The sequence below is a fragment of the Piliocolobus tephrosceles genome, chromosome 13, assembly GCF_002776525.5.
Source record: "Piliocolobus tephrosceles isolate RC106 chromosome 13, ASM277652v3, whole genome shotgun sequence".
NCBI lineage: Eukaryota > Metazoa > Chordata > Mammalia > Primates > Cercopithecidae > Piliocolobus > Piliocolobus tephrosceles.
Genome location: NC_045446.1, coordinates 825,616 through 839,453, shown reverse-complemented (window position 1 = coordinate 839,453; position 13,838 = coordinate 825,616). Strand labels below are relative to the sequence as shown.

General features: G+C 54.6%; 1 protein-coding gene across 1 annotated transcript in view; it reads right to left on the bottom strand.

The window, feature by feature from the left end:
* Positions 1-22: 22 nt before the first annotated feature.
* Positions 23-13,838, bottom strand: part of AP2A2 (adaptor related protein complex 2 subunit alpha 2) — a 48,091-nt gene continuing 34,275 nt past the window's right edge. The window contains exons 15-19 of the mRNA XM_026447314.2: positions 8,692-8,858; positions 5,325-5,407; positions 2,626-2,715; positions 1,092-1,215; positions 23-143 (exon numbers count right to left, since the gene is read on the bottom strand). Of these exons, the coding sequence (XP_026303099.1) occupies positions 23-143; positions 1,092-1,215; positions 2,626-2,715; positions 5,325-5,407; positions 8,692-8,858 (585 nt within the window). The remainder of the gene's footprint in view (positions 144-1,091; positions 1,216-2,625; positions 2,716-5,324; positions 5,408-8,691; positions 8,859-13,838) is intronic.

The following is a 13,838-nucleotide window of genomic DNA, read 5'->3' as shown; positions in this document are numbered from 1 at the left end:
CCCCTACAGGACAACAGGTTTCTCACTTGCTCAACTGCTTCCAACGTTGAAAGAAATCCTGAGAAGCCATTTCTGTCGGCTGGAAGAATTTGTTGAGAGTGATGGGCAGCTGCACAGACACGTTCTGGAAGGTGCCCCCATACCTGCCAGCAGCAGCAGCAGAAAGAGACAGTCAGCTCCTCCTCTGAGAGCCCCAGGGGCCAGGAAAGAGCCTGGAGTGAGAAGCGTCCCCACCTACTGCCACCCACCAGAGCATGGGGAGCCGGGCCTTGAGTCTCCACAGATCACGTGTGGCTCAGTGTACAGTGTCACCCACAGACAGGATAGGCAGGGCCGCGTACACAGGCAGGATGCCCCTGTGCCTCATTTCTCCCCATTTATCTGTTTCCCAGAACTCCAAGTCTGTGCAAATAGTGTGATTTTTTTTTCTTTAAAAAGGCAAAGACATTTACACAAAGAATGAAACAAAAATTTGCATGTCTATGTCCCCAAATTATACGGTATACAATCCTTAGGTTCTCTGTATTTTTAATGTTAGAAAGTGTGCTTTTCTCAACATTCATAACCTTGCAGACACCCAGCAGGGTACGGGCTGACCGTGTACATGCTGTTGCAGCCACTGAAAAGTGAGAGTAACCAAGAGTTGCAACAGGAAAATCTTATGCTTTTAAAAACTAAGCAAAGTGGTATGATCTGAGTCCAACTGTGCAAAAAACGCACCCCTCAGGCCAGGGTCTGAAGGAAACCAGCCGCCTTCACCTCGCAGCTGTTGTCTGGTACCAAGCCGGGCAGGTGGCACAGGGCCCTGTCTGCTACCCCATGAGGTAGGCCCCGTTGTGCCCAGAAAGATCGTAGCAAGGCCCCATGTGGGAGCTGCCACCTGCCGTCCCGGAGCCCAGGACTTCACCTCCCCTCGTTTCCTGCGCTCTGCAGAGCTGAGGGCAGCAACAGCTCAGGTCACATCCATGCACCATGAGTACTCGCATGCCCTGGGTCCCCTCAGGAAGGACATGGGGGCACAGTCATGGAGCCAGGCACACAGCTCAGGTGCCCACACAATCCTTGGCCCGGGGCGCACAGACGGCTCTTACCTGAACTGAATGTTGAGGACTGGCGCCTCCGTGAAGTCGGACACGCACTCTATGTTGACCACCTGCTGTACCTGCGCACCGCCCTCCACAGTCGGGTCCACGGGCTTGGTCTGCAGGTTCAGGTGTGCGTGCGTTAAGGAATCCAGCCAAGCAAGCCCCAGCGGCAGAAGCGGAAACAGGCCGGGCTAGAGCCCCAGCAGGACCCATGGAGGGAGCACACACCACGCTCCAGGACCACCAGCTACGGGTCAAGGGGCGGCCACACCACCTGGCCCTGCCCTTCCACCCAGACAATCCTCAGAACACTGTTTGCTTCTCACGCTTCCAAAATGGCTCTTCCATTTTAAAAAGTTGCTTAGACTATCTACTGGCTGTTCTGCTTCTCTGTTTTCACTCTGTGGGCCCCGGCTCTGGTTCTTACACACACAACTTTTGTCACCGTTAGCAGAAACTGGTGCTTAGGAGGGCAGGAAAACTTCAAGAATCCTGGGAATAGCAGTCTCCTGAGACAGCAAGACTCAGAAAAGAGCCCGCCTTGCTGGGACCAGCGTTGTTTTTGTGCTGGAAAACAAGGGTTTGCCTACAGCCTCTCCTGAAGAAACAGCGACGCCAGCAAAGCTGGGTCCAGGAGGCAGCAGGGTGCAGGCCTCTCCTACCCTCTGGGTCGTGTGCTGCCGGCCACTCAGCTGCCGGGCTCGCTGCTGCCTTCAGCCAAGCGGACCCCGAGGGAGAGACCCCTAAAGAGGGGCACAGTAGGAATCAGCTTTCACTCTGGATTCTCAACGAAGTCTTTAATACACGTGATCCTACGTGTGTATTTTTAATGACTGTTTTGAAACAGCTTGAACGGTCTGCATTAAAACGTGTTCATGTTAAAATGAACACAGACCAGCCAGTGGAAAGGACGATGTTGCTTCACTCAGGTCTTGGACCATAAACCCCCAGGTGTCACCGTCTCTGGTCAAGCTGGGGTCTTCACACTAACTCTACTTGGTGGGCCTATCCTTATAGGAAGAGATGTTAGCATCTCCAGCTTTTAGCTGGGAAAGTTCTAGTAACACTTCTGGCATTACGAAGGGAAAATCTTCAGTCTAAAAGCTCTGCCAGAAGCACACACAAGCTCGGCCGGGGTGTGCGCACCGCGCTCCAGTCCCCGCTGGCACCTCCCATGCTCTGCAAGCAGCAGCTCCCTCTGTGAGGCTTCAGAGAGGAGGGATTTAAAGACAATGTCACAGGAGGATAAGACCAGCTGAAAAAGAAAGGGACTCAAACCAGCCAAATGGAAGGGGAAGAGACCTGTGCACAGTATTTTTAGATGCATTATCAAAAACTGACACTCCAGTATGGAAGACTGCCTGTTTTCTTTTTACTGCCCAACACCACAGGCAGATTACGATTGCCTGATTTTCACATAGCATCTGGAATTATCTTGCTATTTTAACAAAACAAGAAAACCAAAAAACTTCCTCAAAAGCCTCCTCTAAGTCCCACATTGTGCTGTCTGTGGGCACGGGGGCAATGAAACCAAGGATATTAGGCTGAAGCTCATCTGAACAGATCAGTGTTGGAGTAAAATTCAGGAACTGCGTGGAGGTCTTATTACCATAGAAGATAAACATCCGACCTAGAAGGAAACAAAAACCATTTTTTCACACACATCATTTCATGCTTACCCTGAATATTTACACTGAAAAACAAGAGCCCCCCCCCCCCCACAATCTTCAGCTGAATCAAAATGCACTGTTGTGATGCACGACTGTTGTTAAAATTAAGAACCAATTTTTTCCAGTTTTAGAACGAGCACACCAGTGTTGGAAACGGGCGGGGTATCTCCTCCACTAAGAGGTAACTTCAGCCCTCCAGCACCCTCCTCCCTTGGCCCCTCCTGCACACCCACACGGGACGGATGAGGTCACACGCATGTGCACGGGGAAGGACCTAAAGAAAGCCCTGTCCGCAGGCTGGGCTCCAGCTGGAGGGGCCTCCAGGGACACCGCAATCACACAGGCCACTGCCAGCCCTGCCCCACATCTGCGACACGTAAACACAGGCACCGGCCCTGGCTGCCTCCTGTCAGGGGACCCGGCTGGGCCTGCGTCCAGCACAGCACTGGTGCTGCACACTGGCCCTCACTGCAGCGGCTCATGCACAGCACAGGTGCACACTTTGGATGTGTCGCTGTTTTTATTTATATCACAATAACAAATCTTTGTGAACATCTGTATGCCCCTTGAATTCAGAAAGGAAACCTCGAATATTCTGAAAAGGGTAAACAGTTTGGCATCACTCCTCCCACAATTTAAAAAACCAAAACCAACACCTAGGTGAAGCTATCACGGCCCAGAGTTTAAAAACTTAAACCAGGACTAAAAGTACCATCTGTTTTCAATGCAGCATTTCCCACAAGAATTACTCTGACAACCCTCACTTTTCTAACAGATCCCTGGTGGGCAAGCGACTAATTCTCCTTTTTCACACTCTTTCCGTGTTTTTCACCAGAGCAGTCCTCAGGAGGCTCAAGGCAGGCGCTGAGAGGAGGCAGGTCCGCAGCCAGGGCCCCTGTAGCCACAGGGTTCCATGCACAGTGTTTTTTTTATACTCAAAGGCTTTTTGATGTCCTTCTTCTAAATTGCGGTAAAATACACATGACCTAACATTCACCTTCCTAGCCGTATTCAGGTGGACACAAGGAAGCAGAAAGTGCAGCCACTGCCACCACCATCTCCAGAAAGTTCTCATCTTCCCAAACTGAACTCCGTCCCCATTAAACACCAACTCCCCATCCCCCTGCCTAGGCCCTGGCACCCACGAACCACGTTCTGTCTCTACGGAGTCACTGCTCTAGGGACCGCATGAGTGGAGCCACACAGGATTTGTCCGTGTCTGGCCCGTGTCACTGAGCACCATGTCCTCAAGGTGCATCCGTGCTGTTTTATGCATCAGAATTTTATTCCTGTCTGCCGTCTGATGGCTGAATAATATTCCACTGCATCGACGGACCACATTTTGCTTATCTAGTCATCCACCCATGAATATCTGGGCTGTTTCTAACTTCTGGGGATTGTGAATGCTACTATGGACATGGGTGGACAGGTACCTCTTTAAGACCCAGCTTTCGATTCTCTGGGGTCTGTCCCCAGACGTGAACCTGCTGGGTCACAGAGTAATTCCACTTTCTTTTGTGTTTTGAGGAACTTCCCACAGTAACTGCACGACTGTACACTCCTGCCAGTGGTGCACAAGGCTCCAACGTCACCATGCCCTGCAGACACTCCTTTTCCTTCACGGTTTGTTTTGATGTATGCGTTATTTATGAATGAATGAATGAATGAATGAACGAACGAACAACAGGGTCTCGCTCTGCTGCCCAGGCTGCAGTGCAGTGGCATGATCTCAGCTCACTGCAGCCTCAAACACCTGGACTCAAGCGATCCTCCCCCCCCTGCCTCCCGAGTAGCTGGGACCACAGGTGTGCACCACCACATCTAGCTAATTTTTGTATTTTTGTAGAGATGGGGTCTCACCATGTTGTGCAGGCTGGTCTCAAACACCTGGGCTCAAGTGATCCTCCCACCTCGGCCTCCTCCCAAAGTGCTGGAATTACAGGCCTAAGTCACCACGCCACCAGGCCAGTCTGTTTATTTATATATTTACAGAGTCTCACTCTGTTGCCCAGGCTGGAGTGCAGTGGTATGATCTCGGTCACTGCAACCTCCGCCTCCCAGGTTCAAGTGATTCTCCTGTCTCAGCCTCCTGAGTAGCTGGGACTACAGACATGCACCATCATGCAGAGCTAATTTTTGTACTTTTAGTAGAGACAGGGTTTCGCCATGTTAGCCAGGCCGGTCTCGAACTTCTGGCCTCAAGTGATCCGCCTGCCTCAGCCTTCCAACATGCTGGAGTTATAAGCGTGAGCCACTGCTCAGGCTACCTGTTTGTTTTATAACAGCCATCCTGATGGGCTGAGGTGGTGTCTCACTGTAGTTTTGACTGGCATTTCCCTCATGACTTTGTCCAGCTTTTCAGGTGCTTACTAAGCGTTCCTGTATTCTCCCTGGAGAACATCTTTTCAACAACTCTGCACCCATCCCACCCCGCCGCCCCTCTGGTTGTAGAGATGGGTCTCGGTTTGTTGCCCAGGCTGTTCTTTGGTCCACTTTGTAATTGGGCTGCTTTCTTACTGAGTTATGGGAGTTCTAAGAGAGGGTTTCATTAAGTAATTAGAACACATACCTAAATTCTGCCGAAATTCAGACTTAAGTCCAATTTGAAGCAGCTGATTTTCAAACAACACACCATTGTTTTTACAAACAAACCTAGGGGGAAAGGGACAGTATATGTGTCACTCAAAGCCACCTGCAGAAAACAAAAGGGTTTGTTCTGGAAAAAAATTCATAGCATGAGGAGGCCAGAAAATCCTCTATGGGACACAAGGGAAGAAACAAGTAGAAAACGATTCCAAGGACCATCCTGACAAATGGCCACAGGAGGACAGTGAGCAGGGCACAGGGACGCGGGCATAGCTCCAGTGAGACCTGTGAAGGCAGTTGGTACAGCTGCCTTCTAGGAACACGCTGGTCCACATGTAATGGCCTCTCATGGCCCCAGACAGGACATGGGCGCAAAGGCATGCACACAGCTTCTGGCCACGCCACAGACTCCATCCAACCCGGGTGCCGGCCTTCCACCCAGTGAGGGCCTCACCATCAGAGCCTGGCTGCTCCCCACTGTGATGCACACGCACAGCCATCCACACACCAGCAGCACAGCCCTGCAGGGCCCTGGGCGCCCCCATCTCCCCCTGGCCTCTCCTCTCGCCCATGCACCGTTCGTGTCTACACTGCACAGGGAGCCCAGGGTTTTGCTCACCACAGGGCACCTATCTACACTACACCGAGTTAGGGGAAAATAAAAGAGCACTGGTTAGTTTTCATTTGTGTTTCTCTCAGAAGAGCTTCAAGTTTTCTGACCTCCTCTAGGAAACTATAACTCCACAGTGCCCTGGATCCAGAAGAGAGGAGAGGGAGGCAAGGCAGCAGCACAGGGCTCCTGGGTGAACCCAGCACAGAGGTGGATGTGGCACTGATTCAGACCACAGGGTGGGAAGGCAGGAGGTCACGGTGCTGCCCCCTCCCCCAACCCACCCCAGTGCCTAAGCAGCAAATGCTGCATGGCAGCGGCCTAATTCTGAAATCTCCACACCCACCTGCGCTGACGCCGAGGAGATCAAGGTCAGCCACTCCTACGCTCACCCAGTCTCCACTAACTGCACCACAGCTGCCACCCTGGAAGGTCTGAGTGCTGCCGACCTGAAGATCAGCTCGTCGGCATCCTGCCATACGGAGACCAGGCCAGGAAGAAGACGGAGGAAGCAGAGACAGACAGCAAGGGACAGTGACGGGCGGCCCTTGGCTTGCTCTCAGGGCCGGGAGGGCGCTGCTCGCCTCACACTGCCTCACTCCAGCCCGCCGCAGCCACAAGAGCCACTGAGGCAGCAGTCCCCGCGCACACCTCTGGAGGCCACAGCCGCCCCCTGCACAGCCCGGCAGGCTGCCGGTCCAGCTCCAGCCACGTGAAAAGCTTCAAAAGTCAAGTGTGGTCCAACCAACACACAACACAGCCTGGAACACGTCTACTGCGCTTCACCCAGTACTGCCACAGCAGGCCACCAACAAAGCCAAGGTCACTTAACAGGAGGAGCTGGCCGAGGGAGAGGTGTCCATGTGCTCACTGTGCCCTGGGATCGCTGCTCCGCCCACAGCCAACGGTCTCTCCACACAAGAGGCCACAGAGTTTACACTTGTGGTTTGGCCTAAGCCACTTTAAAGTGAAATCTGTCAAGGACATGGGAGGGGCTCCGACTGATCACCCATGACGTGGCGTGACGGAGGGGCCCTCGTAGTTGGCGTCTGCTTGGTTGCTTGCTTTTTAAAGGGTCATCCCAACTACAACCTGGCCTGGAGGAATTTTTGGGGAAAATGCAAACCACTCTGCAAGGCCACAACAATGCAGCCGCCCTGTCCTGTGAGCCGTGTTCCAGCAGCCACCGCGGCCGGCTAGCCCAGGCACTCTGTGCCTCCATCTACACCAAACACACGCAGACACCTGATGACCCTCTGTAGTCAGATCAAAGGCAAGACGGCCACATGCACAAGAGCCCCAAGGCCCAGCCAGCTGGAGACAGCGCCACCCAATGTGAGGCGTGCACAAGGCCATGTGCAGCTCCCAGCACAGCCGTATGGAGACGGGGCAGGCATGCGCCCAGCAGGGAAGGGCCACGGCTGCCACGGACTGCCCAGCCCCGGTCCCTTCCTGCCACGGACTGCCCAGCCCCCGGTCCCTTCCTGCCACGGACTGCCCAGCCCCCGGTCCCTTCCTGCCACGGACTGCCCAGCCCTGGTCCCTTCCTGCCACGGACTGCCCAGCCCCGGTCCCTTCCTGCCACCGAGACACTGAGGAGTGGCCACCACCGGAGCCCTGGAACCTGGATTCTCAGTCGCAAACACAGTGACTCTAAGAGCAGTAAGAAGACTCTTTTCAGCCAAGTGGTGATCTGCACCAAACACCACGCTGGCCTGCCTCTCCTAAGTCCTTTTCCAACATGTAACAGGAAACAGAACTCACATGCAACATGAATACAAAGAACTGAAAAGCATTTTAAAACACCAGAATTCTATTACAGTCTTCAAAACGGGGGACCAAAAGGCCATTCCTCAAAGGCTCTCTAACTCCATCTGGGACAGAAACCGGCACCTGCACTCCCACCCACAGGGCAGTGGGCGGGGGGCAGGGGAGGGGGAGGGGAGGGGAAGGGGCGTCCACTCTGGGAATGGGACACCTCAGACCTCCGCCAGACGTGAAAACAAGCAGACGGCTGAGAGCAGCCAGCAAGGGGAATGCACAGCTGATGAGCCCAGCAGAGAGGGCCGGGGAGAGCACGCGCCAGGGAAAGCGGTCAGCACGGACAATCTGAAGACCGTGGAGACACTGGCAGAGACCACTGCATGTGGGGAGCTGGGAGGTGCCCATGCATGGGACAGAAATTAGAGCAGGACAAGCAGCAAAGACAGGCTGCCCTCGGGGGCAACCACAGGGTGGAGGCCGAAGGTGTGAGCAGGGCAGGCCTCATAGGAGGACTTGGCAAGTGAGCAACTCAAGGACAAGAGACCAGGCCTCCAGGCCAGACACAGACAAGACGGCTTAAGTCAGAGTGAAAAGCAGCCCAACTAGACAGGAAAGAGGCGAAGAGAGGAAACGAGTAGCTACCAAGAGTGTTTATCAACACTCAAAGAAAGAGCAGCTGAAGCATGATCAGACACAGCCGCCGGCCAGACCCTATAGCTTCTTTCATGTCCTCTTTTCCTCCTGAGAGGAATGTCAGCCCTTTATCTAATGCACACTGCAGTCCACAAGTCTAGGTTCTGAGAGGAGTGACACAGCAAACCCACCCACGACACAGCAGCTCCCACTCTCTCCCCCAAGCAGTAATTTGGGAGGTAAATTCCGCTGCCCACCTCTGTCCAGCTGGCCGCGGCCACACCGGAAGTCAGGGGGCACGGCAGCCCCGTGCCTGTCTGCAGGACTCAGGAAACCTGACTACCTGGCAAAGTTGTCTTCGGAGCCAGGAGCGAGAGGCGCGACCACAGAGGCCGAGTCTGAGAACACGTCCACGAGCAGCCCGCCGCCGCCGGAGGAGGGTGGGGGGCCCGCAGGGGCCGGGGGGGCGGCCCCCAGACCCAGCAGGTCTGCCGACGGAGAAGGTGTAGACTGGAAGAGAAGGAAGGAGAGCATGAGCACAGAGCCTCCCTGGCCTGGCCGACCCCGGCAGCTCACACCTGCACATCCTCCCCCACAGCGCCCCCTTGGCATCCATGCACTCCCAGGGGCTGGGGCAGACGCCCCCTTGGCATCCATGCACTCCCAGGGGCTGGGGCGGACGCCCCCTTGGCATCTATGCACTCCTGGGGGCTGGGGCGGACGCCCCCTTGGCATCCATGCACTCCCGGGGCTGGGCCGGCGGCACATGGCTCAGTGAGTGACCAGAGAGGGAGGGCTAACAGCCACTTCCTGAGTACATCCCAGAGTCCAGCCTAAAGATAACTGCACTTAAAACATTAGTCATAATTTCACCAAGACACCCTACTAAGACATTTTTTCACAAATGCTATTTGAATGAAAAAAATTCTCAGAAAATTTTGCCATGAAAGACATAAAAAATAAATACATGGTTTAAGAAATAAGATAGGCCGGGCGCGGTGGCTCACACCTGTGATCCCAGCACTTTGGGAGGCCGAGACAGGCGGATCACGAGGTCAGGAGATCGAGACCATCCTGGCTAACACGGTGAAACCCCGTCTCTACTAAAAAATACAAAAAACTAGCCGGGTGAGGTGGCGGCGCCTGTAGTCCCAGCTACTTGGGAGGCTGAGGCAGGAGAACGGCGGGAACCCGGGAGGCGGAGCTTGCAGTGAGCTGAGATCCGGCCACTGCACTCCAGCCTGGGCGACAGAGCGAGGCTCCTCGGGCGCATTATTAGTTTAACCATTAAATCATTATTAATCACTGAAAGTCTACAGAACAGAGACTTGTAAAAATAACCGCTTTTTGGCTGGGCGTGGTGCCTCACATAATCCCAGCACTTTGGAAGGTTGAGGCAGAAGGACTGCTTGAGCCCAGGAATTTAAAACTAGCCTGGGCAGCATAGCAAGAGACTGTCCCTGTTTTTTTTTGAGACACTCACTCTATTGCCCAGGCTGGAGTGCAATGGTGCAGGCTCACTGCAACCTCTACCTCAAGCGATTCTCCCACCTCAGCCTCCCAAGTAGCTGGGATTACAGGTGGCCGCCACCATGCCCAGTTAATTTTTGTATTTTTAGTGGAGACGGGGTTTCGCCATGTTGGCCAGGTTGGTCTTGAACTCCTGACCTCAGGTGATCTGTCCACCTCAGCCTCCCAAAGTGTTGGGATTACAGGCATGAGCCACCACACCTGGCCCCAGTAATTGCTCTTTGATCCTGGACAAAGGCACAAGGAAAGAGTGCCTATGATCTCATGATTAAAGTCTCACAACAGGCACAAGCGGCCGCGCAGTCCATCGCATGCTTACCCATCCAACAGGGCAGCAGGCTCCCCAGCAATGCCCCAGTGGCCTGACCTCCGGAGCTCAGAGCTGCTCTGGGTTCCACGGGTCCTGCCCTGCAGCAGCCTGTGCACCAGAAGGACTCAGGTACTCCCTACAAAAAGGATACTCAGCCAGGCATGGTGGCTCACACCTGTAATCCCAGCACTTTGGGAGGCCGAAGGGGGGGCAGATCACGAGGTCAGAAGATCAAGACCATCCTGGTCAACATGGGGAAACCCCATCTCTACTAAAAATACAAAAATTAGCTGGGTGTGGTGGCCCATGCCTGTAATCCCAGCTACCCGGGAGGTGGAGGCAGGAGAACTGAAACCGGGAGGCAGAGATTGCAGTGAGCCGAGATCACACCACTGAACTACAGCCTGGCGACACTCACACTTTGACACTGTACACCAGGGGCTCTTGGTGGAGAAACCCCCCAACTCAGCTAAGAGCTTTCTGGAGATGTGGAGGGTTCTGACTATCACAACAATATTGGCATTTCACAGTCAAAAACCAGAGACATAAGATACCCTGCCTTGAAGACTTGTCTTGAGTAACTTTAGAATGTTCCATTGGACATCTAAGAAGGTAAAAAATTAGTTTGTAATTATCTGAGACTCCATCTGAATGCCATTTTACATTAATGCAAAGTTAAGTTGTCACACTGCACTTTCAAAAAAATTACATATGTGGGTATGTGATATATGAATTTTACTTCAAGATAAACGAGGCATCACAAAGTGTGTTATGCAAAAAAGGTGCAGGTCAGAATGGGGGCAGGAGGAGTCAGAATGGGGGCGGGGGGGGGCAGAATGGGGGCAGGAGGAGTCAGAATGGGGGCAGGGGGAGTCAGAATGGGGGCGGGGGAGTCAGAATGGGGGTGGTAGGAGTCAGAATAGGGGCGGAGAGTCAGAATGGGGATGCGGGGCAGTCAGAAACGGGGCAAGCTCCCAGGCTCTGCTCTTGTGACTGAACACCTCTGCAAGAGAAGATGACATGGGTCTCGTGTGCTCCAAGGGTGGGAGGTCACAGAGAAGCTGGCAGAGAAGAGTCCCAAAAATATCCAAGGCGTGTCTCGATGAAACCATCTGAGGGTGGCACTTCGCTCCCCATGCCTGGGACAGCGCCCGCCAACACTGTGGTCTCCACAGCCTGACAAAGCTGTGAGCTGTGTGGGAAGCCATCGGCCTTGGCAATGCACCTGCAGCCCAAAAGAAGACAATTCCTCCTCTGCATCTAGTCACAGATGTTACCTCTGGTTCCTGCACTGATTCAGATACATCTATGGCTTTTGGTTTTTTTTTTTTTTTTTTTTTTTGAGACCGAGTCTTGCTCTGTTGCCCAGGCTGGAGTGCAGTGGTGCGATCTCAGCTCGCTGCAACCTCTGTCTCCTGGGTTCAAGCAATTCTCCCGCCTCAGCTTCCCGAGTAGCTGGGATTACAGGCACACACCACCATGCCCAGCTAATTTTTGTATTTTTAGAAGAGACGGGGTTTCACCATGTTGGCCAGGCTGGTCTTGAACTCCTGACCTCAAGTGATCCGCCCGCCTCGGCCCCCCATAGTGCTGGGATTACAGGTGTGAGCCACCGCGCCCGGCCATCTATGGCTTTTAACTGCTTTCTAAAGTAGGAAAGCCCCTTGCCCTAGTAAATGAATTTGTACCTGAAATGTTACCACAGATGGTAATAGTGAGGCCCCAGGACAAGAGTCCTGAAGCCCACTTTGGGTTCTTCATCCCCTCCTCATCCTCTCAGGCCTGGGAGACCCTCCTCAGGGAGCAGGCCTGGCTCCTGGGCCACACCAGTTCGCCTCCTCCCTCCAATAGCAGGACAACTTGAGGGGTGAAGGTTTTGCCTACAAGGGCCCCAGGCTCCTGCATGTGAGACCAGGCGGCCTCTGACCCCCACACCCCCGTGCTCCCCGGCACAGCCGAGGACACACACACCACAGCCTCCCCCAAGGAGCTGTGTGCAGAGAGAGGATGCTCGAAGAACTAAAATGTTCTGGCCTCATCTATGATCTTAAATAAAAGACATTTTGGCCAACATGACACCAAGATAAAGCCACTGCCTTTCGTGGGAAAGGCACATGTGCTGATGCCACCCTGAGGCCCCTTCACGGCCCATGCAGAAGACCCTGAGCAAGAGAACTTCGCTGGGAGTATCTCCCCATAGGGAGGGGCCTCTCACTGGAGCTCCTGTGAGCAGTGGGGACAGACTGGAAAGCACAGGATGGCAAGGAAGCCCACACACCACGGCTCTCGGCCAGAACGGAGGGGCCCACACACCACGGCTCTCGGCCAGAACGGAGGGGCCCACACACCACGGTTCTCGGTCAGAACGGAGGGGCCCACACACCACGGCTCTCGGCTCAGAATGGAGTTGCGTGCCTCAGCCACAGACACCTCCCTAAGGAACCCACCCGCCAGGCGCCACTGACCATCAGGAGTGAAGCCGAACTCCGAAAATCCACTGAATGAGCCCAGAAGGGGGACCCCTCCAAGGAGGGACCTTACAGAAATGCTGAACCTCACGGGACCCTCATCCCCCTTTTCAGATGGCAGCACACTGCTCTCACTCCCAGGGTCCAGAAGCTTCCATCTGATCCCAAAGCCACAGTCAAGGCCAAGCCCTCCAAAGTCCACCCTGAGCCTAACTGGACAAACCTGGGTGTGATCAAAGGCCTGGGGTATGGGCACACCTCATTTCTCAGGACCCACATGAAAAAGAAACACCAACTAGAGCCTGATGACAATCCTACAGCCCCTCTCCATGCTCCCTCAGCGAGTTCCTCTTAACGTCAAAGCAGCTGGAGGGGAGTGAGAGCACCTAGGCCTTCCCAGCTTCAAACAGGCAATTCCAGGTTTCCGTGGAAGGCTTCACAGTGCCCTTGCTGAAAGCTGGCGGCCAGGAATCCCTGCACACCAGCCTCCCCTGGGTCACATCTTCCTGCCCTCGCCTCCTCACCCAACTGGAGCTGGGTCCTCCTCTTTGCAGGGCAGAGCCACTGCCGGCCCAGCGCCCACGGGGAGGTCCCTGCTCCGGCAGCTCACAGACAAATCTCCACAAGCAAGTTTCTGTCTCCAGAAACCTATGTCAAGACGCTCGAAGGACAGGGAGAGATGGATTAGAGGAATGACAGAGGCCTGCAGCACCAGGCACCTGGCTACTGACGTCCTACGGGAGGAGACAGGATCAAAAGCAGGTCACCAGCTCCACAGAGCACGTGAGAAACACAAGCATGAAGGTGCTTAAGCGTGAAGGGAAGATGCCCACCTGGGTGGCAACAGCCACATCTTTCATTCACCTCATTCACTCCAGGATCAGCTCTCAGGCAATTCAAGCCTCCAGAGGGCAGGCACGGCAGCCACCAACACCGCAGAGAGAGGGCAAGGGGGACGGGGGCTGCGTGGAGGACACGAGACGGGGCGGGGTGCGGGGAGGAGGAGGGGAAGGGAAGACTGCTCAAGGAGATGTCAGGCTCAGCCGGGAGGGGGCGGGGGAGGAGGGAGAAGACGAGGGAGAGGAGGAGAGGAGGAGGAAGAGGAGGGGGGAGGAAGAGAGGGAGGAGGGAGGGGGGAGGAAAGGGGGAAAGAGGGGGAGGAGAAAGGCGAGGAGGAGAGGG